At 38.2% G+C, this 27266-nt stretch overlaps 1 protein-coding gene across 8 annotated transcripts in view; it reads left to right on the top strand.

Moving 5' to 3' along the window:
* SMAD1 (SMAD family member 1) overlaps positions 1–24685 on the top strand; it is an 80002-nt gene extending 55317 nt beyond the window's left edge. For all 8 annotated transcript variants that reach the window (XM_044767182.2, XM_014838122.3, XM_070504840.1 and 5 more), the window contains 5 exons: positions 7631–7888; positions 10366–10482; positions 13428–13649; positions 19578–19834; positions 23315–24685. In XM_044767182.2, coding sequence (XP_044623117.1) covers positions 7631–7888; positions 10366–10482; positions 13428–13649; positions 19578–19834; positions 23315–23458 — 998 coding nt within the window. In that variant the 3' untranslated portion in view covers positions 23459–24685. The remainder of the gene's footprint in view (positions 1–7630; positions 7889–10365; positions 10483–13427; positions 13650–19577; positions 19835–23314) is intronic.
* The last annotated feature ends 2581 nt before the right edge of the window (positions 24686–27266 follow it).

Below are 27266 nucleotides of genomic sequence, written 5' to 3' on the forward strand. Positions count from 1 at the left end.
AAAGATGCAAAACCAAAACCAAACATACAACAGAAGCTCTAAGACAGCTTTAGAGCTTCTTTTAAAAAAATATAGAAGACATGGGGCTGGCCCCGTGGCCGAGTGGTTAAGTTCGCGTGCTCCGCTGCAGGCGGCCCAGTGTTTCGTTAGTTCGAATCCTGGGTGCGGACATGGCACTGCTCATCAGACCACGCTGAGGCAGCGTCCCACATGCCACAACTAGAAGAACCCACAATGAAGAATACACAACTATGTACTGGGGGGCTTTGGGGAGAAAAAGGAAAAAATAAAATCTTTAAAAAAAAAAAATATAGAAGACAGAGAATTATATCACATAGAGAAATACGGTAAATATAATAACAGTAATATAAGATGACAGAGTTAAGACCAAACATATTGTCATATCAATAAATGTAAATACACTTAACTCACCTATTAAAATAAAAAGATTTTTAAATTGGTTCGTAAAGTAAAACTCAACTCCATGCTGTATTCAAGAGACCCATCCCTCCAAAAAGGAAAGTGATTAAAAAGGCTACAAATAAAGGAATTGGCAGAGGTATATGAGGCAAATGGAAACAACAAGCAGTACAACAAGGGTTCTGATTCTGATAACAGACAAAAGAGAATTTAGACCAAAAAGCATTGACACAAAGGACACTTTATCATGAACTTGTATGTACCAGATACCACAGCAACCTGCTGTATAAAGCAGAAACTACAGGATAGGGCAGGAAGAACAAATGGAAACACAGTAATAGGAGCTTTGACACATCCATCTAAATAAAGACCAGTCATGTAGAAAAAACATAAGTAATGATATCAGACAGAGGTTGGCAAACTGTGCCCACAGACCATATCCAGTCTGATGCTGCTTTTTGTAAATAAAGCTTTTTAACACAGCCACATCCATTTGTAACATATTGTAGGTCACAAAGAAAATAATAAAGTTCTGTAAGCCAGAAATACTACAGTCACCATTCTTATCACAATGCCATAAACCTAGAAATTTAAAGCAAATAAACTCTTCCACCTGGGAAATTTTTTTTTTATTGTGGTCATAATAGCTTATAACGTTGTGAAATTTCAGTTGTACATTATTGTTTGTCATACACCATATAAGTGTGCCCCTTCACCCCTTGTGCCCACCCTCCACCTCCCTTCCCCCAGTAACCACTAATTTGTTCTCTTTGTCCGTAAGTTTGTTTATGTTCCACGTATGAGTGAAATTGCACAGTGTTTGTCTATCTCTGTCTGGCTTGTTTAGCTTAACATAATGCCCTCAAGGTCCATCCATGTGGTTGCAAAAGGGATGATTTTTTTTTTTTTTTTTTTATGGCTGAGTATATTCTTCCACCTGGGAATTTTAAAACTAGTCTGTTAAATAACCTGTAGGTGAATGGGGAAATATAAGTGACAGTTACATAATTTCTGGAAAATAATGTTCACAAAAACACCTACATATAAGAATCTATGGGATACATTTAAACCAGTCATCAGAGAAAAATGTATAGCCTTGAACACCTCTATCAATAAAAATGAAAGAATAAAAATAAATGTTAAATTCCCACTCAGAAAGCTAGGAAAAAAACAGCAAAGTAAACCAAAGAAAGTACGAGGAAAGAGATAATAAAGGTAAAAGCAAAAAAGGCTGAAGTAGAAGGGCTGGCCTGGTGGTCTGGTGGTGTAGTGGTTCGGTTCGTATGCTCCACTTTGGTGGCCCAGGGTTCGCTGGTTCAGATCCCAGGTGCAGACCTCCACACCAGTCATCAAGCCATGCTGTGGAGGCGTCCTACATACAAAATAGAGTAAGATTGGCACAGATGTTAGCTCAGCGACAGTCTTCCTCAAGCAAGAAAGGGAGAATTGGCAGCAGATGTTAGCTTGGGGCCAATCTTCCTCACCAAAAAAGCAAGAATGAAGTAGCTAGTGAAAAAACAGATCAAATCCCAAATCCTGGCTTGGAAAAAAAAAAATAGACTAAGGATAGGATAAAATCCAGGAGGAAAGATGGGTTGGAGAGAAAGCACAAGTAGAAAAAATTAGAAACAGCAATTGATACAGAGATACAAAATTTAATTATAAGATTACTTTGCATACCTGTATGCAAGTAAATTTGAAAACCTAGATGAAATGGATAATTTTCTAGAAAAAATATAATTTAATTTACCAAAATTAGCCTTAGTAGATGTAGAAAGCTTAAATTTATTTCCATAGAACAAATAGAGAAAGTTGTCAAGGAACTACTCCACAGGAAAGCACTGAGCCTAGACGGTTTAACAGGAAGAATCTACCAAACATTTAGAGACTGTTTAGAAACATCAACTGTTCCTGAGCACACACACATTTATGAAGCAAGTATAACATTGACACCAAAACCTGGTAAAGACAGCACACACACACACACAAATAAACTTACAGACCAGTATCACTTATGAATATTGATATAAAAATCCTAAATACAATATCAGTTGTTAGACTTAACACCCCACATTAGGAAAATAATACATCATGACCAAGCAGGTTTTATGACAGGAACGCAAGGATAACTCACCATATTAATATGTCTAAGAAGACAAATCATAATAGTATCTTCAGAAATGCCAAAAATTCCTATGACAAAAATTCAACACTTATTCTTAATAAAAACACTCAATTATAGGAATGGATGGATACTTCCATCGTGATATGTATGCCTCAGCCCTAAAGTCAGCATCTTACTTAATGGGGAAACACTAGAGGCATTCCCACCAAGGTCAAGAATAAATCAAGGAAGTTCACTATCTCCACCACTTTTTTTTTTTTAAAGATTTTATTTTTCCTTTTTCTTCCCAAAGCCCCCTGGTACATAGTTGTATATTTTAGTTGTAGGTCCTTCCAGTTGTGGCATGTGGGCTGCCACCTCATCATGGCCTGATGAGCAGTGCTGTGTCTGCGCCCAGGATCTGAACCAGCAAAACCCTGGGCCACCGAAGCAGAGCATGTGAACTTAACCACTCACCCCTGGGGCTGGCCCCTCTCCACCGCTTTTTAACATGTATTGGCACTGTTAGCCAATGCAATTAGACAAGAGAAAATAATTGGAAAGGATAAAGTAAAACTTGTATCTGTTTATTGATGACTTGATCATTTGCCTGGAGAACTCTGTAGAGAATCAGTGGTAAAACTAACTCAGACAACAAAAGAATTCAGCCAGGTAATAGTAAAAAAATAACATGTAAAAGTAACATGGAAATATCAATAACCTTTATATATATATAAATAATTGCCAGTTGGAAGACATAATGGAAGAGAAAACTCCATTTAAAATAGCAACGAAAGGTAAAATACTTAAGAATAAATTTAATAAGAATTATATAAAACCTAATTCAGTGTTACAGATTGAATTGTGTCCCTCCTAAAATTCCTGTGTTGAAGCCCTAATCATAAGCACCTCAGAATGTGACTGTATTTGGAGATAGGACCTTTCAAAAGTTAAGATGAGGCCTTTTGGGTAGCCCTGATCCGCTCTGACTGGTATCTTGAAGACGAGGAGATTAGGACATAGACTCGAGAAGGATGAGCCGTGTGAGGACGCGGTAAGAAAGTGGCCATCTGCAAGCCGAGAAGAGAGGCCTAGGGAGGAACCAGCCTGGCAACCCCTTGCTCTCAGACTTCCAGCCCCCAGAACTTTGAGTGAATAGATTTCTGTGGTTCAAGCCACCCGGACTGTGGCATTTTATGGCTGCCCTAGCAGAGTAACACAGTACCTCTACAGCACTCCTGGAAGACACAGAAGTCGACTTGAACATACTCTCCTGGTTCTTGAATAGGTCATTTCAACATTATCCAGATACTAATTCTTCCTAAGTTCACTTATTAATATAATGTAATCCCAATAAAAGTACCAATAATCTTTTTTTCTGGAGGTTGACAAGGTGGTAACTAAAGTTCATGTGGAAAAGTAAGCATGCAAGCAAAACACTGAAAAGGAAGAACTGTGAGAGGGGACCAGCCCTGTCAGATATTAAAACATACTATAAAACCTCTATAATTAAACAGAGTGGTGCTGGGCTGGGCACAGACTAGAATAGAATGGAATGGCATGTCTAAACATAGACCCTAACACATATGGAACTTGATGGGAAAGGTGGTATCTCTGATCACTGGGACAAAGATGGGCTTCTTAATAAATGGTGTTGGGCAACTGGCTAACCATTTGGAAAAAGATAAAATTAGATCTCTTCCTCATACTATAAATAAAACAACTACAAATGGATCAGAGATCTAATTAAAATATGAAACTTTATGTGCACTATAGGAATGCATGGATGAATTCCTCCGTACAGTTTGGGTGTAGGAGAAGGCTTTCTGTGACTCAAAATCCGTATGCAATAAGAGGAAATATTGATAAATTTGACTACAAAAAAATAAACCTTTGCACATAAGCAAAGTCAAAAGACAAATGACAGATTGTGATAAAATATTTGTAATATATATCATGAGTGAATATCTCTAATATATGTATATATATTTTAATGAAAAATGAAAAGATCAAAAGTGGGCAAAAAAGCACAGCAGACAGTTCACAAAAAACGATATAAAAATGTCCTCTGAAATACATGAAAAGATGGTTGACTTTCACCATAATAAGAGAAATTTAAATTAAAATTGCACCAGAATACCACTTCTTACCCCTCAGCTTATCACAAAAATTAGAAACTTGACAAAATAGTCTGTTCTGGAGGCTGTGGGGGAAAAGTCACTCTCGTGTGTTGCTGGTGGCAATGCAAAATCGCACATCCCCTATGAAGGGGTGCTTGACAATAACAAAGTTCTATCTGCATCTCCCCTTTCATCCAGTATTTCCACTTCTAGGAATTTACCCTGAAGATATCCCGTTAACAATACCACAATGTTTACACACATGGTTATTCATTGGGGTGTCATATATAATGGCAAAATATTGTAAACTGCCTAAATGCCCAGACATGGGAGATTGGGTAAATAAACTCCGGTGCTATTAGCTGTAAAAATAAATGAGGAAGATGGCTATAAACCAATATGAAGTTAATTCTAGGATATAGGGGAAAAAACCCAAGTGCAAAAGAGGATATATAGTAGGCTGCCTTTCTTTTTAGTAATAAAGATGAAATAAGAAAGCATACATTTATCTGCTTATTTTTCCAAGAAGAAACACAGAAAGGATAAACCAGAAAAAAATGAAATTGACTATTCTCTGAGGAGGTTAGATGAGGGGACTGAGGAAATAAATTGTAATATATACGTATAATAAGATGCTGCACACAACATTGGATGAGTCTTACAGACATACTGTTGAACCAAAGAAGCCAGACGCAGAGTATATACGATCCCATTTATATGAAGATATGTGCCTTTTACTATAGATGCGATACCTCCGTACATTTTTTAAGTTTATTAAAAGATACCTTTACCTATATCAGCAGTAGAAAAATCATCTTAGTAATTGGAAGTGAGGAAAAAAAGCTCTGTTTCCTGTCAAGTTCATCTGTAGGGTGTGCTTTGTTGGTGGCTCCCTTCCCAGGTCATCTACAAAAGCTGATTGGTCTCACCTGTGATGTGCGCTAAGGCCAGCACCTTGCTTTCAAGCCAGGCCGTTACGCTGCACAACAGAGTGACTGCAGACACGTATGCAGAGTATCAACTCGGGGTACAGAAATACATTGCTTCCGCTGCCACTGTCATCTGCAGGCAATGAGAAGTACATGCCCAGTTCTAAAACTGTTAGGCACTGGAGACTCCAAAACAGGGGCTCCAGTAAGTAGAGTGTGTGTGTGTGTGTGTGTTCAGGGGATGTCCTCTGAAGGGTTGAGATGGAGGACTGATTCATGTTGCTGTCTGGTGCTGCATTTGGGGGAAGAGGTTTAGAGGCCAGTATTTATTTGCCCCCTTTATTTTAAAGGTGCGAATCAGAATGGAGGCTGTGGCTAGATGATCATAGAAGGCAGGTTGGGAAATGGTAACTCAAGCTGCAGAAGCTAAAAGAAAAAGAGAATATTTGATTGCTTAGGTAATTTTAAGGTATTGGACTATTTCGTAGATGTGTTTATTTTGGAATATAGATTTCGATTGGCGTTAGGGTATCCTTTGTGACTATGGGGAATTTTTTCTTCAACAGAATAAAGTAGTTTACGTTTCCGATGACGGTTGAAAGGTAGAAGGAGGAATTATGCTTTTGATGACTTGTTTTGGGCAGATTCCATCACTGTGCTAAAAAAACATGCATTTGTTATACTAAAAAGATTTGTTTCTAAGGGATCAAACAGGAAAATCAGCAAATGTTATTCCTGCAAGATTATGTAGCAATTTAAGATAGCGTATGAGAAATTTTAATACCTTCAAAACCTATTTTTACTTAAAAACAATTTTCAGCTCAGGAATCAGTGATAATCCAAATGTTAAGAGCACTTTTTCCTGTAGAAATGATACAAGTTATGGATAGATTCCCTGGAAAACCCTCAAAAATCTACTTAATTCCTAATGCCACTGAATATTGTTTCTTTGGGAAAATAGATTCTGAGTTCTAACTCCCGACGGCAATAACAGATTTTAAATCTCCTCCTCTCTCCCACCGTGCATTTTACCACATGGGTCGTTTTCCTCTTTCTAGCCAATGCCACCATAGTGGTGGGGATTCCAGGGGCCCTTGTTATTGGGGAGGAGCCATCTGGTGACCCTGTTGGGAAGTGTAGAATCTTACCCGGGTTAAGGCTCTGTTAGCCAGCTCTTCCCGTTGATTAGCATTGTATTTATAGTGGCTTACCTCTGGAGGTTCATGACCATGCTAATTATTAACTCCTTAGGTTCCTAACATACGGAGCTTTTAGGAATGACTTGAGTTGCTTTCTTTCCTTCTCTACTGGTGCCTACGTTTTTGGCCTTTTTATACCTTGAGTATTCAATTAGCAAAAGGTGGATCAGACAACCTCTTTCTCTGCCCTTCAGGTAGTGATAAGGATTACTGGGAAGTGGGTACATATCTTAGGATCCTTAGAGAAAAGCCAGTCATAAAATTTGACTGCTAGGACACAACATAAAACATCATATTTTGTCTGTCTTCATTGGCATCTGGGTATCATACAGCTCACTGTATTTACCCTCTCGACTTTATTTACTGTGCTTCTTTTTGTTTTAAAGTGAGTTAATCTGTCAATTTGAAACATTTGTGGTGAATAATTTATCTCATTCAATAAATATTAACTCTTAAATGCAAAATCTTATCAGCCAAGGGCTGTAAAGTGGAGTTGTCAACGGTGATGTATGTTCTTAATTGTGCTTTGGTTTTTAGTGAGTGAAAAAATTAAGAACGAGGGAACCTTAACATATTTAACCTGAAAGAACGTATTTCGCAGACTTTCCTTGGGCAGTGTGTCAATGCTGCAGGTCTCGGGCCTCAGTCTTCACTGATTCTAAAGAGACTGTATTTCTTACTGCATTTGTTCCTGAGTGAAAAACGGCTTTTCATTTGAATGGTGCTTTTGAATTGGCAGCAGAGCAGGGCTCGGATAATTTGTTGTTACTTAACAGATTATATTTCAGCTTTATTGTGATGTTATTATAGATTTTCATCATTTTTTGTGTCTTTTTTTTTTTCTTTCCCTTTTTCCAGTCCTCCCTCCAGTGCTGGTTCCAAGACACAGTGAATATAATCCTCAGCACAGCCTCTTAGCTCAGTTCCGTAACTTAGGACAAAATGAGCCTCACATGCCACTCAACGCCACTTTTCCGGATTCTTTCCAGCAACCCAACAGCCATCCGTTTCCTCACTCCCCCAACAGCAGTTACCCTAACTCTCCTGGAAGCAGCAGTGGCACCTACCCTCACTCACCCACCAGCTCAGACCCGGGAAGCCCTTTTCAGATGCCAGGTAGGTCGGAATGTTCAGAGGTGTTCTGTGGTCAGATCAGGTGTTACCAGAGTGTCAAGGAGAAGCTGGGTGTGCCTGGAGTGGACAGAGCTTTTCAGCTCTAGAATCCGGCACTCTGCTCTGGAACTCAGGACACTATTTCGGGGGAAAGGGAGACCTTGCAGCCAAGTTAGCAAATGTCTGGTTTTATTTGTCAGGCACAGATGCTTGAATATGTTTTATTTCTGATTTTGAAAGGTTTTGAAACAGCTGCATCCTTCTGGGAGTGGCATAATTGTTACAGTCTTTGCTCTTGATAAAAGAGAGAAAGAGAAAAATAATGTGTTGCACACATTTGCTGTTAGGAGAAACACAGCCTCAATCAACATCATTTCCATAGAAAAAGCCTGTTATGAGTGTAACCTCAGAAGAGATATTTCCTGAGGGATCACTCCCCTCTACTTAATTAAATTCGTTTCAGTGGTGATGTAATGCCAAGAAACATACACGTTAGCAACAAAGGTATTGCAACAGAAGTCCTGGAAACCATCGGGCAAAGACAAAAAACAATTCTCCTCCTTTTTTAGACTTAAATGATGGTATAATGTTTATCAAAATAGATGATTAAGACATATATTTTTCAAATTATAGGTTAATAAGCATGCATCTCAGAAAAAAAAATGAGTAGTTCCAAATTTCTAAACAAAGATATACTTGACATCTATTAACATTTCAAGAAGGGAAAATGAACCGGCCAGCATGTTTGTCGGGCCACTTGAAATGTTTTCAAGTAAATCTGAATTTGACAACAGTGCTGGTGTGTCCCCCAGAATTGAAAAGTGGTCCACACTTGGTAGTGCTTTCTTTTATTTATATATTTATTGCTTCCTTTTATTTTAAGCCTGTTTATTTTGCAGTGTTTTGTTTGTTTTTCAGTCCAAAACTGTTTAGGATGAAGGTGGGAGATAAATTAGTTTAAAAATCAAACTAATATTATCTGGTGGTTTTCTGTCCACCCCACTCCCTGCCAGACCCGTTGGGTTTGATGAACAGGGTAGTGGTGAGGAGATGGTTTCAGAAGGCTTTTGAGCAGTTGGCAAACCCAAGGTGGGCCCAAGGGTGAAGAAATTGAAGCTTATTCTTGTATTTACTCTTTGTCCCCGGCTGTTAGAGATCAAGGCAGAGGCCAAGGAGAGGAAATACGGGCAAGAGAAAGTTGCAAGGGGTAGAGGAGGTCCGTGTGGGAAGAGTAGAGTACCACCAGTAGTTATCTGGTCCCTGTCAGTGGTGCAATGCCATAGGTCGCCAATGAAATTGTCACCAGCTTGTTTACAGAAATTTATTGGATTTTCCCTCAGAGGAGGCTCTTTGCCTTCGTTCCTGGCTGGAAATAAAGCAGAGTCAGCGTTACAGCTGCAGGGAAGAAGCTGAATTAAAAGAAGCTGGAGAAAGGGTGAAAAAGGCATCCAGATAAGGTCCCCATAGTCCTGTCTTTGTGCTCTGAGTCCTTGCTTGTTAGCAGCTGGATGATGGAAGTTAGCAGGTTGTGATCCAGCTGGAGAGTGAGTCTTGGAAATCACTGAGAAACTCTAAAGGAGCAGTGTTCGCCGTCTGTATTCGACAGCTGCCCTGGGTGGTCTAGAGTACTTACCCAAGTTGTTCATGGTTCCCTAAGGTAAAACTGTGTTCCCTGCTCTGTCGTATGTGCTAGATGGGCTCACGATAACCAGTGATAGCCAGTAAGGATCTTGTTTTTCCGTCACAAAGGATTGTTCGTGGGAAAAGACCCTTTATTTTATTTAAGAAAACACAAGACTTAGTGTTCTTTGTTTCAAAAATCATGTTATTTGCCTCTTATTTGCCCACTAGCTATGAGCTTTCCAGAAGAAACATATATGTAAATTCTGAAACAGACGAGAGCTGTGATAAACTGATGTATTTCCTGTTATTCTGCTACTAGGGATTTTAAAACTAGTCATTATTTAAGTGGGTAGGGAGAAGTGGCCAGTCATGGGAAATGAACAGTGTCAGTAAGTTGACTGTAATGAAACTCAGTTGGCAAATTTCTAAGAGCCCGTAGGGTTTAATGCAAGAGACCCTAAAGCTCCTTTTCTTCAGGAGTCCTGTGTAGCCTTCATAGGTTTTCCATCCATCAGTGAGACTACGAAATACACAGGGTCCTCTCAAAGTGAATTATATGAAAGCATGTTTAAATGCTCTTTTGGATGTTTTAAAATGTCATGATCCTGGATAGGCAGACAGCTTCTGGAACTGGCATAAAACTCCCACTGAATGTTCACTAAAATTGTATAAGATGGTGAGATGGTAGTCATTTTCAGAAAGTGTACGTCAAGTCCAGTGTCTCTAGCATCCAATCTTCTGATGAGAGGTTGAAAAGGCAACTTAATCTCTTAAGAATCGCAGCATAGAAGAGAATATATGTTTTAAGTGTGAGCATTTATCAAAGATAAAGAACTTATTTTTTTAAAACTTTGTAGCCGACACACCCCCACCTGCTTACCTGCCTCCTGAAGACCCCATGACCCAGGATGGCTCACAGCCAATGGACACAAATATGATGGCTCCTTCGCTGCCCTCAGAAATCAACAGAGGAGGTAAAATGAATTGCCACTTATTCCCTTTTTAGAGTCTAAAGTTAATTTGTCCACATGTTACTTTCTATCACAAATTTATATTCATCTTTTAAAAAAAACAGCTACTGGAGAAAGAGGAGCGCACAGTAAGAGAAGCTGGATAGAATTCTTTGGATTACAAATAAGTCTTCTATATGGAGAACAAGCACACTGATTAACTAATGAAGGCCTAAGTATAATTGTGCAATCATCTCTTTACTAAAGAGTATTTTTAAGTGAAGGATAAGGGGTATTGAGAAACAGCATAACAATACTGAAGTAGAGCTTCACGGGTGATTTCTAAAATTAGAAGCTCATAGATCACGGCTTTCCAAAGGTTCTTTTGTAGTTAGGATCAATATTCATAAACCCCATCCATTTTATGGCCCTCATCTACATACAGCTGCAACTGGAACAAACTAATAGTGTTTGGGTTTTTCTTGCTGTATTTATTTGTTTCTAACCTTGCTACAAAGGAATTGAGGCACATTTTACCTGTTCTTGGTGGGAAGAACTTAGAAGCAGAACCGAACATTTCTTTCCCTCCCCACTAGAGGCTGGGTCTCTCTCCAGTTCTGTTTTCCCCGTTGGTCACTGAGGGGCAGGATCATTCTTCCAGGTCTGCAGTGGCAGGTTGAGGAGGCTTCAGCGAGCTGAGAGCTCAGGTAGATAAGTGTTGGGAGAATCCCTGAGCACCTGTAAGAAGTCCTGACCACACTGTTGAATAAAACTGGACCCTGATACCCTCTCCTTAGGGAGGTGCCTCACTGGTGCACTCTACACGTGACATGCATCATTCAGTTCATGTAAATGGAAGTTCAAATGCAGTTCCATTACTAGCTATGTCTTATTTCATTCGTCTCACTTTTTTATTAAAATTGGAGATACAGACTTTGTCAGAGTTGCTTACATTTTTCAAGTTCTTAAAATTGGATGATGAACTCAAAGAAGTTTGCTTAGATGTGCAGTGAATAAATAGGAATGTATACCTTTTTAATCTGTAAAAATTTTTTTATGTCTTTTTTATTTGGCTCTGTATTTTATGGTTCCTGATGATCTCTAGAACGTCCTCTCAAACATGTAATTATGAGCCAACAAATAAAGATCCTGGTTAGAGAAAGTAACTCTTCTCTTGCACGTTTTCGGCATTTGTGTTTGGAGAGCAGGACAGCGAGAGAGAATGGGAGAGCACTGTTACACAGGAGCAGGTGGACCCTGTAGCTGTTGTTTGTTAAACTTGAAATGTCTGATTTCAGGAAATAGACCTTTAAAATGCTTTCAAATTTTTCCTTTAAATAGCTTTAAAATGTTCCCCTATCAGAAAAAGTTCACAGTTAATGTTTTCATGAGGAGGGAATGTTGGCCTTTTGTTGTTGTTTTACCTTTGGGGGTTTCCTAGAGCAAGGGTCAGTAGATTACAACCCACAGGCCAATTCAGCCTGCTTCCTGTCTTTGTAAATAAAGCTTTATTGGAACACAGCTATGTTCATTCATTACATGTTATCTATGGCTGCTTTTGCATTACTAGGGCACAGTTGAATAGTTGCAATGGAGACCATATGGTCCACGAAACCTTCCTGGCCTTTTACAGGAAAAATTTGTCAATCTCTGACCTAGATGGATAATATTTTCAACAATCCTGATAGCTGATAAAAGCCTTCTATTAATGATTTTGTGGGCTTCTTTAAGATTTGGCACTTGTAAATCGCCTACATTTTGCTCTTTGAAATAGTTGCTTAGCAAACAGGGAAGAAAGTGTATGTTTTCAGCTCCTCTGCTTAAGTATATAAAGCAGCTAATGTATGTGTAGATTTTTTTTAATGTTCATTTTTCTTGTTTTCTTTACCAAATCCTACAGTAAATGCCTTCTAATATTTGCGGAGGTCGACGTTAAGAACACAGAAGTACTTTTCCCTTAAGAGTTACAGTTCATGCTTCCAATGTGGATTTTCTTTCTTTTTTTTTTTATGATCATATGCTCAAGATTTCATAAACCTCAGATGATTTCATATTGGCATGCTGGATATGTGTGGTTTGTGTTCTTGGAATCTCCAACGCAGCGGTATAAGAAGTTTTACTACAGAAGGAACTTATCTTTAGAACCTTTTAGTTGCAAATGTTAGAAGCATGTTCTGTTTGGAGATTTGTTAGTCTTAAGAGATTTGACTTAACAAGCTGCATCCTGTCAGTGAAGTTGGGTAATTTCCATTGTTGGCCCATTCTGGGAATGGAGAGACCAAACACACCTGCTCTGCATGACTTAAATCAAATATAAGGAAGTCAGCGTGCAGTCTGGAGGCGAGAGATACGATTCACTCTGTAAGAATGGCCAGCTGGCAAGATTGCTTCCTGAGTTTGAGGACTGGAGCAGAGCTGTAGCTGTGATCGTTATTGGCAACTTAATGTGAAGTGAAGGAACTCCTTATCAATAATTAGAAACTGATTTTCACTGCTTTTAAAAAGCGCAGGCACACTAAGCCTCTGTTGAAAGTAATTCCTGTTTGTGCCAGCACCTTTGGCATATTTCCCATCCCCTATTGTTCTCTTCCCACTTGTTTTTTCACTTGCCACTTGGTGCATTTCTTTAGATGGTGAGCCAGGGACTGTGGTGGGGTAATTTCCATTTTGGCATATTACGGAGCAAGTAGCATATTGTGAATGTTCAGCAAATGCTGCTGGTATGCTTGCGTAGCTGGCGTTTGGCTTATCTGATAGTAATTGGAGAAAATTATTTTCCAATTAAAGGAGAATGACACACTTAGTAAGGAGTCCCTGCTTTAGATATCACAGATAAACTGGTACATTATAATAGCAAGTGCTTTTCCATATCTTCCTCCATGATCCTGAGGCACTTTGACCACGCAGTTTCAGTTTTTGAGAGCCCGAGGCACTAACCATGGTTGACTGTAAGCTTTTCTCTCTTACAGACGTTCAGGCGGTTGCTTACGAGGAACCAAAACACTGGTGCTCTATTGTCTACTATGAGCTCAATAACCGTGTGGGTGAAGCGTTCCATGCCTCCTCCACAAGTGTGTTGGTGGATGGTTTCACTGATCCTTCTAACAATAAGAACCGTTTCTGCCTTGGACTGCTATCCAACGTTAACCGGAATTCCACTATTGAAAACACGAGGCGGCATATCGGGAAAGGTGAGTTTTCACGTTAACCTCTTTGGAATCTAGTTTATCTGTGTGTCCCTGTTCCCCCAGAACTGCCTTAGTCGTTCCTGCCGCAAACTAGTGTGGCAAACACCAGGTAATATACGCTTGTTACAGTTTGTATATATTTTTCTAGTTTGCATTATCAGGAAGGTCTTCACTTTCCAATCAGCAATTTTTGTGGCCTACCAACTCATACTAATTGATATTAATTAGCTGAAAAAGTGATTTGCTATTTGGGGAGACTATTCTATCCTATGTTTTGCTGCAGCATAAAATAGCTATTAAAAAATTACTTATGGGGGCCAGCCCTGTGGCCGAGTGGTTAAGTTTGTGCGCTCCACTTCCATGGCCCAGGTCTCGCTGGTTCAGATCCTGGATGCAGACATGGCACTGCTCGTCAGGCCATGCTTAGGCAGTGTCTCACATATCACAACCAGAACGACTTAGAACTAGCATATACAACTATGTACTTGGGGCCTTTGGGGAGGAGAGAAGAAGAAAAAAGATTGGCAACAGATGTTAGCTCAGGTGCCCCCAAATAATTACTTACGGCCTAAAACTAAAAGCAAATTAAAACAAGTAAACCTAATATATTTCAAATGAATACCGTAATTCACTGGCGAAAAAAAAAAAGAACTAATCCAAAATAACTTATGAATATAGTATTTGGCCATGTAGCCTCAGGCTGGGCCAGGTAGGGAAGAGTGATTGCAAGCAAATGCTGAAGTCTTTTTTGTAGACTTGATTATTTAGTAGCAGTAGGAGTGAAACAGTTATGAAACTTCTAGATAAACTATTAGATTAAGCAAATGACTGAATGTGTGGATGTTGTTGGGATTTCACTGAGTCTACAGTGTGCAATGAGAGACATACAAGTGTGGAGGAGGGCAAAAAGTAAAACCTCTAGAGGTATCAGTATGAAATCATGATTTTATTAGTACATCTATGTGTGTATATATGCATGTTTGTGTTCTCATGTGTATGTATGTATGCGTGTGTCTGTACATGCCTGTGGTTTCTGATCTGTCTGCTGAAGGAGCCAAGAGGCAAAGATAACCCAGCTCTAGTGCTCACATGATCATCTCTACACCATTTCCCACTGAAAGGAACCAGTGCTCCTTGGAGAAAGGGCTGACTCCATGGCTGGGGCAGGTAGGCACGAGATGAGCCTGGAACGTTTTGTTATATCAGAAAGTAAAGAAATACTTATGAAAATGATGGGGGCATGTCACAGGAGCCAACTCGGAGGGGCTTCCACTGGCCAACTCTGGGACAATTTGAGCACCGAAATAATTAAGTACAGTAATAAATTTTAAGCTACTGAAAAACAGTCATCGTTCTTAAATCCATGCCAATAATAGATAAATAAATGAATGAACAAGGCTGATTGGTAAATGTAGAGTGAGTGCTAGAGTTGGAAAGTCATCATCTTGTAGCCATCAGGCAAGAATCATCATCTATGGATGCTAAATGTAGAGAGAATTTTTAATGAGAATCAGGATATTTGTATGGTCTTAAAGTGTCTCCTCACAGACTGCCTATTAGTTACAAGGGAGAATAAAAATCAGTAATTATACAGTGGGGAAGTTGGACAACATCTTGACTGGGGGATCAAAATTATCATCACCACAGAGAGACAGATGGAAACCATACCTCCAGATGTGATACCCAGAGAAGGAAATAGCATCACCTATGCAGAATGCCCGTTGAGAATGCAAATCTGAACCTAATCATGAGGAAATTTCAGACAAACCCAAAATGAGGAACATTCTATTAAAAGAGTGAGGAGGGACTGTATTCTTCCAAAATATCATGTCAAAAGACAAAGGTGTGGGAGTGTTCCAAATTAAAAGCGGTTAAAGAGATATGACAGCTCTATGTAATAACCTGACCCTGGACATGCTTCTGTACCAAACGGGAAAATATCATGAGGGATGTTATTGAAGCCAGCAGGCAAAATTAAAATCTGAATGGTAGATTAGATCAAAGTATTATATCAATGTTAAATATACTGGCATTGCTAACTGTACTGTGGCTGCTTAAGAGAATATCCCTATTCTTAGGAAATACATACTTAAGTATTTAGGGCTAAAGGGCCATGGTGAAATAATTCAGGAAGAAATGAATTATATATATAAATAAAGATATCTATCCACCTAAAACAATCCTGTCACTGTATATATATATATATATGTATGTACACACACACGCATGCATATGCTTATATATATGTGTGTGTGTATCTATGTGTGTATATATGTATTTATGTGTATGTATCTGTGTATGCATATGTATATAAGGGTGTGAGTGGAAGAATAGAGGGATGGGAGATGCAAATTATAAAGCATATGGAGTAAATTGTCACAGTAGATGAATCTGGATAATAGTTATATGGATGTTCTTTGTTCTGTTTCTCTTTGTTGTTTGTTCTGTTTCTATAAGTTTGAAATTATTCTAGAGGAAAAGTTTTAAAAAATGACCTACTATGAAATTTAGAACAGTGGACCATATTAAAAGGTTATTTAATAGATGCTTAAAGAATATTTGAAATAAAGTTTAACATTTAATCCTAAAAAAAAACCTCTTAATTAAGACAGGAATTCATAGTTCCTTAATACAATAATGGAAAAAGAAAACTACAGATTTAATGATGAAATGCTAGAACTCAGGTTTATAACATGCAGACATCTTTCTGTCGTCTGTAAACCCCTGAAATTGGACATAAACAAATTTTGCTTACATTTGGGATGAAGGGACATATTTTTCATTAAGTTCTAAAGTTGACCATTACTCCAAAGTGGTAAAAAGCCATTATACTCTGGAACGTTCCTATTAAAAATTAGGAAGAAAATAAGAATTCTGGGAATGCTGTTATTTAAAATTCTTCCAGATGCCTCGACTGGAGTACTGAAATGTAGAATTATAGATAATGGAAATAAGCCAAAGTTGTCATTATTTGCAGATAATATGGTTAACTAATTGATAATACTTTGGGAATGTGTTCTTGAAGTGAGATCAGTAGGTCAGAATCACTGATACATTTTTCCAAATTTATTTCCAGAAAGCTTTTATTCATTTCCCCTCGTACCAGAAGTCTGATTGCCTTTCCTCCCTTGCCCAGGGGGCATTACTCATGGTCATTGCGTCTATTCAAATGAAAAGATGTCTTATCTAGAAACCTCTGAAGAATCCACTTTTAGAAACTATATTTCAGGTGTTTTTTTTTTTAATCTGGCAATAGCCAGTTAGAAAATATAATGGAGGGGAAAATCACATTCCCAATAGCAACAGAAAACATAAACTTCTTAGAAATAATCTGAACCTACACTGTATGAGAATTATATAAAGAAAAGCAGATTTTACTGAGAGAGAAAGAAAATTGAAATAAATAAATAGGTAGTCTGCATTCCCTGAAGAGAAGGCTTAATATTGTGAGAACGTTTTAAGGATGTTCTTCTAACTTAATTTATAGTTTAAAACAATCTATGTCAGAGTCACAATGTGATATTTTTTTGAAAGTTGGGAAGTGTATTCTGAATATTACCTGGAAGGATAAATAAGTGAAAATAGGTAAATTTTTTTAATGGGAGAGTAGAGAAAAAAAATTTTTTTTCTGCTTTTTCTTCCCAAATCCCCCCAGTACACAGTTGCGTACTTTTAGCTGTGGGTCCTTCTAGTTGTGGCATGTGGGATGCCGTCTCAGCGTGACTTGATAAGAGGTGCCATGTCCGCGCCCAGGATTCGAATTGGTGAAACCCTGGGCCGCTGAAGCAGAGTGTGAACTTAAACACTCGGCCACGGGGCGGCCCCCAAAAAATTCTTGATGTTAGGGGTTAATGAAACATTATGAAACTACAATTAAGTAAGTGTGTAGACAAAACAGTAGAATAAATTAAACTCAGACTATACTGTATTTAAAAATGTACTGTGTGTTAAGTGAAGCATAACAAATCAGTAGAGTGTTTTAATGTTCCTGCAGTACCAAAGTTAGCTTTGGATAAGGCTGGGGGGACCCTGACCTCATGCCATAGATGCTAATAGATTAGTGAGTTGAATTTTTTTTAAAAGGCAAGCTGTTAAAGAGCTAGAAGAGAATATATTTGATCAGAGAGGTAGAAATTTTCTAAGCACACAAAGCAACGGCAAAGATCACAAGAGATTTGACTACTTAAAGACTTCAGACTTCCGTAGGTTAAAAAAACAAATACCATGAACACAATTAAAAGACAAAGGAGTAACAGGGAAACAAATAGGAAATAAATTATTTATATCTTTCCTATATGCACAGCTCATAAATAATAAAAATACTAGAATCCCAGTGGGGTAAATAGCTAAGAAATATGAACAGTAAATTCATAAGAGAAACACAGGTGGCTAATAAACGTGAGAGTGTATCCAGCCTCATGTGCAAATTAAAACAATATTGTTTTTCAGCTGTAAATTAGGGGAATTTTGGTTTTGTTTTAAACCTGGTCTCAGTACTGGTACAGGTGAAATGAGAAGACTCAGTACACGCTGGTGGGGTGTAAATTGATGCAAGCGTTCTGGAAAGTCGTTTGGCAAAGTGAATCAAGAACCTTCAATCCAGTGATTTAACTTCCAGGAATCTCTCCTGACTATGTTGTCAAAAGGTGGTCCAGAGACATTTATCATGCATTGTTACAATAGCAGACAATTTGTATCAACATGATGGTCCAGTAATGGGAGAATTGTTAAATAAATTGTCGTATCCATACAATCATGTAGATAAATATAAATGTGTGCAGAGAAAGTTTAGTGATACTCAAAACTGAATACCGTGTGTCAAACTATTAACAGTTACTGCCTGCCTCTAGGTCACTAAAGGAGTGATAATATTTTCTGCTTCTTTATATTGTGTTTTACTTTCTAAATTTTCTAAAATGAAAATTTCTCATTTTTATAATCAGGGAAAAAAGTAAAAAATAAAAACGCACATATACACTCGTAAATTGTTTTCTCTACATCAGGCAGGAAAATGGGCTTCTGCTCCAGCAGCTGTTTACGTGGTACAGAAGTCTTAGCCATTGTATGTACCCGTGAACGCAACACCTAATGTTTTGTATGAGACAATAGTTCAAGCGTTGACTAAGCTTACATGCCAGAGTTACCTGCAAAGTAGACAGTTTAAAGCCACTTAGGATGTGACTGTTTGCTGGATCACCTGTAATAAAGTGATCTCCCTTAATGGTCTGGGGCTCTGTCAGAATGGTTTTTTCACCCTTTCCTTTTTGTAAAAGGCTGAGTAAGATCAATTTCCTACACTCCGGCCTCCGTAGATCTCACAGGAAGAAGTTTGGAGCAGATGGTAGTTCACTGACATCAGATTCCATGCAGTATGAATTATTTTTCTAGTGTTTTTTAGTCTGCAACTTACGTCTTACAGCAGCTCTCGGCAATACTTCCTCCACCTGTGGATTTCTAGGTTTTTTGTTTGTTTCTCTCACTCCTCTGTTCTCCTGCCCTAAAATTTTTCAAACAGCTTAGCTGCAAAATAAATGCAAGAGAGCTTGTGTGGTGAGTATATCTAGGATCCCATAACAATAAAGTTCAGCTTTATTGTGCTAGACAGTGAAAGTGAGAATATGCTTTCAATCTGTGGCCAAATTGGCTTTAAACATGTCTCAAAATGAAAGTGCTGCACTTTATTACTGAGTTTTTAAAGGCTATGTTATATTATTTCTTAGAAACCTCCTAGACGTGCAGGTTGACATACAGACGTTGTATTAACTAATACTGTTAACCAAGATTTTATCAGTTGTGCAAGACTTGGAAAATATCTATTTAGCTACTTAGCCGAAGTTTAAATCCATGTAAATTTATATATTGAAGCTACACAGATGCTGTTCAGCTGTAAAAAACAACCATGACTGAGTTCTGTGCTTTGTCTTCCTATAGGTGTTCATCTTTATTACGTTGGAGGGGAGGTATATGCCGAATGCCTGAGCGACAGCAGCATCTTTGTGCAAAGTCGGAACTGCAACTACCATCACGGATTTCATCCCACTACTGTCTGCAAGATCCCTAGTGGGTGTAGTTTGAAAATTTTTAATAACCAAGAATTTGCTCAGTTATTGGCACAGTCTGTGAACCATGGCTTCGAGACAGTTTATGAGCTCACAAAAATGTGTACTATACGCATGAGCTTCGTGAAGGTAAGTCAGCTGTGACACCTCTGGTCAAGGTTTAACAGTTTTGCTGTGCTTTCTCCCGGTATTTAAATCTGTATCCTCTTGATATGTGTCCACAGAAGCCAACTTACTCATCTAGGTATTTTTAAACTTTAACAAGGACATCAGTAATTAGGAGAATGTCATTGGAATATAGGAGTGTTTTGTGTTAAATGTCAGTAGTAGCAGGTCTTAATAACTTTTCCTTATTTAAATAGCACTATTTTAGCTATGGTAATACCATTAGAATATATTGTTATATAATTTAAATACATGCTTGTCTTATCAGATCAATAAACACACCCTCCTCCCTTTTCTTTTCATTCTATGTTTTTAGTACTTTTATGATCGTAACACTTATTGCCTTTGTTTCAACAATAAGTAAGTCATCTTTTTGTAAAAGTAAAAGTTCATCATATTGGGATTTATTTTTGATTGGTCAGTTTTTTGGTGGTTCCAGTAAACCTCGTGATTTTCTTATAATTCACAACTTAATAAGCCCTTGCCCAAAGATAAATAGGTGCCTTAGCTCTAAGATTGTATGGTAAGGTTTGAGGAGGAAGAAGGTTAAAGTCATTGCTAACAATAATCGCTCTCTTTGCTGCCTCCTTTTCTGCCTCAGAGAAATAAAAATTTTAAAGATGCCCTTGAAATATAAAAAAAAAATTTAAACATCTGATGTGGTACGTATATACAATGGAATACTACTCAGCTGCAAAACAGAACAAAATCATTCCATTTGCAATAACCTGGATGGACCTTGAGAGAATTACGTTAAGTGAAATAAGCCAGCGAGAGAAAGATAATCTGTGTATGACTCCACTCATATGAGGAATTTAAAACTATGGACCAAGAACAGTTTAGTGGATACCAGGGGAAAGGTGGGGTGGGGGGTGGGCACAAAGGGTGAAGTGGTGCACCTACAACACGAATGACAAACATTAATGTACAATTGAAATTTCACAAGATTGTAACCTATCAATAACTCAATAAAAAAAATCAAAAAAAAAATTTAAACATCTGATTAGATTTCATGAGTCAGTAACTTATTCTAGTGACTGACTGACATGTCTCTGAATTCTCAAAGATAAATTTTCATCCTCTGTTACCTTGAGAAATAAAACTAATTATATATTTGGGTGAGGCAGTCACCTTTTATGTCCTCTCTTCAGAAGCTCACCTGATTTGTTGTGAAACCTGTTTTGTGATATATTTATTACAGAGGGTACTTTTGGAACCTTACTTCGTCTATCATCCTTTAGATCAAATATCTTTTCCTGAATATCGTTTTTTTCCTACTTTGAATCATATTAGCAGATTTTTCACTGTATTCTCTGAGTGGTTTTTTTCCTCAAAATGTAATTCAATAGTTCTTTGTAGCTGAGTCTGGTACCTTTTTAATATTAAAGGAGGGTTTTTCCCTTTTAAAGAGGTTGACGTATTTGCTGTGTCTCTTATGGGACTACAAGGACCTTGCTCATCCAATATTAACAGTCACTGTTTAAATTTAGAGTTAGCATTTTGGCTAAAATGAATTTTAAAATGAGGACAGTGACTTGCCCGCAGTGTTTTTTGTTTGTTTATTAGTACAGAGGAAAGAATACCTCTTGAGACTCAAGAGATCCAGGTTCTAGTTTGTCTGCCATTTTACCTGTGGCATGGGCGTTCTTTTCGGATCTTCATGCTCCTTATCTTTAAAATGGGTGGATGGAGTTGGGAACTGTGGGAATCGTTACTGAGGTCCCTTGATAGAGTCTACCACTCTAGAAGAATTTATGACTCTAATGCTTCCATTGGCTTTCTCCTCCAACTCGTTTTATATTGTTTACCCGATCAATTTTAATGATTTTACTTTTACACATTTTTAAATATTTACTTTTACACAAGTAGAAACAACCTTTATGCTAAGAAAGTGTTTATAACGCAAGGATATGCATTAAAAAGGTACTTGATTTCATTCATTTCAGCGAATATTTTTATCACTATTCCAGAGAATTAATACAAAGATGAAAAAGCACTAAAGTCTCTAGCTTCAAGATGCTGATGGCCTAGTGTGTGTTAAATTATAATATAACGTGAAAAGTACTGGAATTGGAGGGTTACACGAGATATAATGGACATGGCCTGGAAGCTGGATTTGAGGAATTAAGGATAAACAAATCTTATTTTAAAACTGCTGACGTGATAAAGGGCAGCTGCTTATCAAACATCAGCAACAAAAAGATTGTGCACAGTTTGTTCAGCATTGTTCTTTATTATCAGAAGAACTGCATACTTTGCCCTCTCACATTTAGTGTCTTAGAGAAATGGTATAGGACGTTTTACCAATCTTGTGCTATTTTTAAGATAATCATTTTTGGACTTTAAGATAAAACATCTATTTTATAAATTATTTTCTCAGTAAACTTCCTCTACCTGAAAAATCCAAGTCAGTTCAGCTGAACCAGAATTTCCAAAGCTTCTGCTTTGTACCAGTTACTGTGCTGGATGTTTGAGATCAAAGATAAATAAGATCTGATCCCTGCCTTCAAAGAACTTACTATCTAATGGAGGAAATGTGTACATAAACAAACCTTTAAATTAAAATCAGCATTTTTTTGTTGATAGATGTACAAATGCACATATCACAACTTTCTCCTGAAAGTTCTGATATTCGGATGTATTTCTTGAAATTCCTGGAGTAGGTAGGTAGCAGAGATAAATAGAACTGAACCTTCTCTGATATTCCTCATGAAACGAGGGCTTACCAGAACTTCATATTCCATTGTCCACCACACCAGTGAGGTTTTGGTCTTTGCAATAGCAAAATTACTTCTCTTTTGCATAGTGACTTCCTTCATGCAACGTTAGCATCCTAATTCAGTAATTCTAAAGTTGTCTGGCAAGCTGCCTTCTTGTACAAATGAATAATAGAATCTGTTGATTCAAGGCCATGGTTAGGTGTCGGTAATAGCTTTTTGGATACTTAGATGCTCCTGCCAGTTTTGCTTAGAAGTTTGAAAGATCAAGAACTGCGTGTTGATAGGAGGACCTTTGGTGGCTGAATAGGGAAGAAAGAGAATGTCGGTTTGTCTAAGATACTCTTTCCTTATATTCTTGATGATAAAATGAGAATTTAATAATATCTATTACAATACTATCAGTAACATAACAGGCAATGCAAATGAAAAGAGTCTTTATTAAAACAGCCTTATAATGAATTTTAAAACATCTGTTCCCCAAGGCCAATTCTTAATTTGGACTCCATGGGTGGACTTCGGGAGTGGTGAACACACCCATTCCCGGAAGTTGCCTGCCACATTGTGTGTGTGTGTGTGTGCGCACGCACGCACACGCAGAAGCATATGTCTTGTGGAAAGCATCCTTATCTTTAATCAAAGTGTCTGATTATGTGACCTCTTTTTACTTAATGAGTTTAACCACTGAGTTAAGCAAGTTAAATGACCTCCAATATGTTGTCTCTAGGGTTGGGGAGCAGAATACCACCGCCAGGATGTTACCAGCACCCCCTGCTGGATCGAGATCCATCTGCATGGCCCCCTCCAGTGGCTGGATAAAGTGCTTACTCAGATGGGTTCACCTCATAATCCAATTTCATCTGTGTCTTAAACGGCCTCAGGCTTCTGCCTCTTGAAAACTATTGAGCCTTGCATGTACTTGAAGGATGGATGAGTCAGACACGATGGAGAACTGACAAAGGAGCCTTGATAATACTTGACCTCTGTGACCAACTCTTGGATTCAGAAATTTAAAAGACCTTGGTAACATACTGTTGATATCAAGAACCTGTTTAGTTTACATTGTAACATTTTATTGTAAAATCAACTAAAATGCATACTTTTAGCAGGACTTTGTGTATAGTTAAAGGAGAGATGGCCTAGCCAGGGACAAATTATCTATTTGAAAAATGGTCCTAAGAGATTCTTTTGTGTTTGGCACTTTAAGGTCATCGTTTGGCAGAAATTTAGCATTAATAGTCTTTCTGAAGTGTGTTTTTATCAGGTTTAACGCCCATGTTGAGTCTTCTTTTCATGGGTTTTCATAATATTTTAAAACTATTTGTTTAGTAATGGTTTTTGTTTGTTTTTTAAGTAACGGTTAATCTTGATGATATACATAGTAATCTTTCTAAAATTGTATGCTGACCATACTGCTGTCAGAATAATGTTAGGCATATGCTCTTGGCTAAATATGTATGTACAGAATATTTGGAAGTTAAGAGTTGATTAGATTAGTGGATTTAGAAGTATTTGAGGGGGTGGGGGAAGGAAACGACAACTGCAAATGTAGAATATACTGTAAAAATTCAGTTTGTTGCTTTAAAGAAACAAACTGATGTCTAAATTTTGCTGTGTTTTGATTTTTTAGAGATTTTATCCTACTTTTCTTTTTTGGGGGCATCTTCTATCCCATCTTCTCCAAAAAGCAGATATGCAGCTGGTTCATTCATATAACTGTGAGAGCAAATGAATAATTCCTGCTATTTTGAAATTGACCGCCTGTATGTTTCAGTGCTGATGGTATGGAGTGCTTGAATGTAATAAGAGGTTTTTATGCAGTTTACAGTACAGAAATAGGCTTTAATTTTCAAGTGAATTGTTTGCCAAACCTAATAACTCTGTTCAATATTTCGAGGATTTAAAGAACATCCCTGTTTAAATCCATTTCAACCTTTTTTTAGTTTTTTTGTACTATCTTTGCTTTTATTTTTCTTCTGCTAATCTTTTATATTCACTTATGCTCTCGTACATTGAGTACTTTTATTCCAAAACTAGTGGGTTTTCTCTACTGGAAATTTTAAATAAACCTGTCATTATTGCTTACTTTGATTAAAAATGTGTTGTGTCCTTGCTTCACACACTAGGTTTTAGGATCAGTAAGATTTGCTACTCTTTTGAGAGATTTTTCTCAAATGCTCTTTGCCAAACATAACAAACTAAATTACTAGCACAGAGACAGGGAGACTGCATCCTGAAGAGAACAGAGTCACTTTAAATCAGAAAAGAAAGAACATGTGGAACTTTAAAAATTAAGAAAAAACTAGCAAAATCTGGAATTCCAGATCTCAGCATCTAAACTTTTTTTTATTTTATTTTTATTTTTTTTAAGGATTGGCGCCTGGGCTAACAACTGTTGCCAATCTTTTTTTTTTTTTTTTCTGCTTTATCTCCCCAAACACCCCTGTACACAGTTGTATATCTTAGTTGCAGGTCCTTCTAGTTGTGGAATGTGGGACGCCGCCTCAACGTGGTCTGAGGAGCAGTGCTATGTCCACGCCCAGGATCCGAACCCTGGGCTGCCGCAGTGGAGCGCGCGAACTTAACCACTCGGCCATGGAGCCGGCCCCTCAGCGTATAAACTTTTTTATGTGAAGAATTATAGCAGCAGCAAATATTGGTGGATACCAGTCAGTCACCCAAAAGTACCAATTTCTAAACTTCAGATGAGGATACAAGAGTGACTGTGAAGGGATGTGCTGTTGGAAGAGGACAGAGAACTAAAACTGAACAAGATGAGGGGCCTGCCTGGTGGTGCAGCAGTTAAGTTCACGAACTCTGCTTTGGTGGCCCAGCGTTCACTATTTTGGATACCAGGCACAGACCAATGCACCACTTATCAAGCCATGCTGTGGCAGGCGTCCCACATATAAAATAGAGGAAGCTGGGCACGGATATTAGCTCAGGGCTAATCTTTCTCAAAAAAAAAACTGAACAAGAGGATATGATGACTTTTTGCGACCTCCTTGGGTGGGGACAATCCCATTCTCACCCCACCCTGAAACAAAATTTGCCCATGAAGGACACAGATATAAGGAGACTTAGGTTCTTCCCTGGCCAAATAGATGCCACTCGTACTCCTTTACGTTTTTATACCTCTTGCCCAGTGTTATTTGCCAGCCCTATTTGTTCCCCAAACTATGACCAAGCACAAATTTCTACTGCCTCTTGCTGTGTTCAGAAACATCACAGTGCAAGTGGCGAAAGCCCTGACCTAGTTACAACGCAAATTCGTGCGTGTCTTTGCTGGGTCACTTAACTTCCGTGAACCTCTGTTTCCTCATCTGTAACATGAAGATGATGATGTCTCCTTATCACAAAGTTGAGGTGAGGATCTATTGGAAGAAAAACATGTGTGAAAATACCTTGGAAACATAACTGCCATGCAACTGTTGGGGTCGCTGTTTCCTTGAACCCTCCCCGTACTGTGTTCCCACGTACCTGCTAAGTCATGCCTGGCACAGGCGATCTGGATCAATGATGGTGATTGGTGAGATAGAATAAAAGAAGATTAATAAATTAAACCTGTTGGGCTTCAACAATGGAGTGTAACTGGAAATTGTCTGAAAGTAAAGAGGTCCGGTCAGGATTTCTCACCCTTTTCCTAGTGGACAGCTATTTTTTGCTTTTCCTGAGTTCCCATGGCTGTCTGCTGGGAAAGTCATGCATATTGTTAATTAAATGTAGCCACACTGGCAGCCAGCTTGGAGATGGACCAGATAAAACTCCAGGGTCATCCAGTAGATTGAAACCTGCTGGATTGGGGGCCCTAGGGGTTTGCAGCATGAGGCGTAAATAGGCCCTTCATAAGATCATTGTCATCAGCCATGGGAGGCTATTAGGTCTTCTTGGAAGTTTTTAATTAAAGAAATGAAAAACTCAAAGCAACTATTTGTTTGGATTACTAGAAAAAAATTAAGCAAGTTCAAACAAAAAAAACCTATGTGAACTGTTTGAAAGTAGACATATTTCCTACCACCAAGAACCCACCAGCTGGGATGGTTAAAAGTGCAGGGCCCTGGAGCTGCCGCCTCACTCCATCACCTAATAGTGTTTGACCTCCAGCAAGTGTCTTCACTTTCCTGCACCTGTTTCCTCATCTGTAAAAGAGAGGCAATAAGGTCTATCTCTTGGGTTATCATGGAGATTAACTCAATACATGCAAAGCATTTAGTGCCTCTCAATAAATATTAATACTACTAATTAAATCCGGCTGGGAAGACAGTGAGAAAGGAGTTCAGTTCAACAAACATTTGATGCAGAACTACTTACCTTTCAAGTATTTAATAAACACAGTGGGAAATCCTGACCTCAAGGAGCTTATCTAGTGGGAGAAACCAGAAGGAAGAAAACTAGCAATTTGTGATTGCCTGCTGTGCCAGGCACCATCCAAGGGTTGTCCACACATTGTCTCATCCTCACAAGAACATCTGAGATACAACTCTGTCCTTTACTCCTTATGTCATTTTTTTGTAAATGAGGAAACTAGCTCAGAAACTAAATAACTTGTCCAAAATCACTAGCTAGTTAGCATGGGAATCGGAATTGCAATTCAGGTGTGACTTAAAAATTTGGTTTATTCCACTATATCTTCCTCTTGTTAGTTTGCACACGTATAAACTCCCTATGAAATAAGGCAG

This window comes from Equus asinus, chromosome 3 (assembly GCF_041296235.1).
Source record: "Equus asinus isolate D_3611 breed Donkey chromosome 3, EquAss-T2T_v2, whole genome shotgun sequence".
Classification (NCBI taxonomy): Eukaryota; Metazoa; Chordata; class Mammalia; order Perissodactyla; family Equidae; genus Equus; species Equus asinus.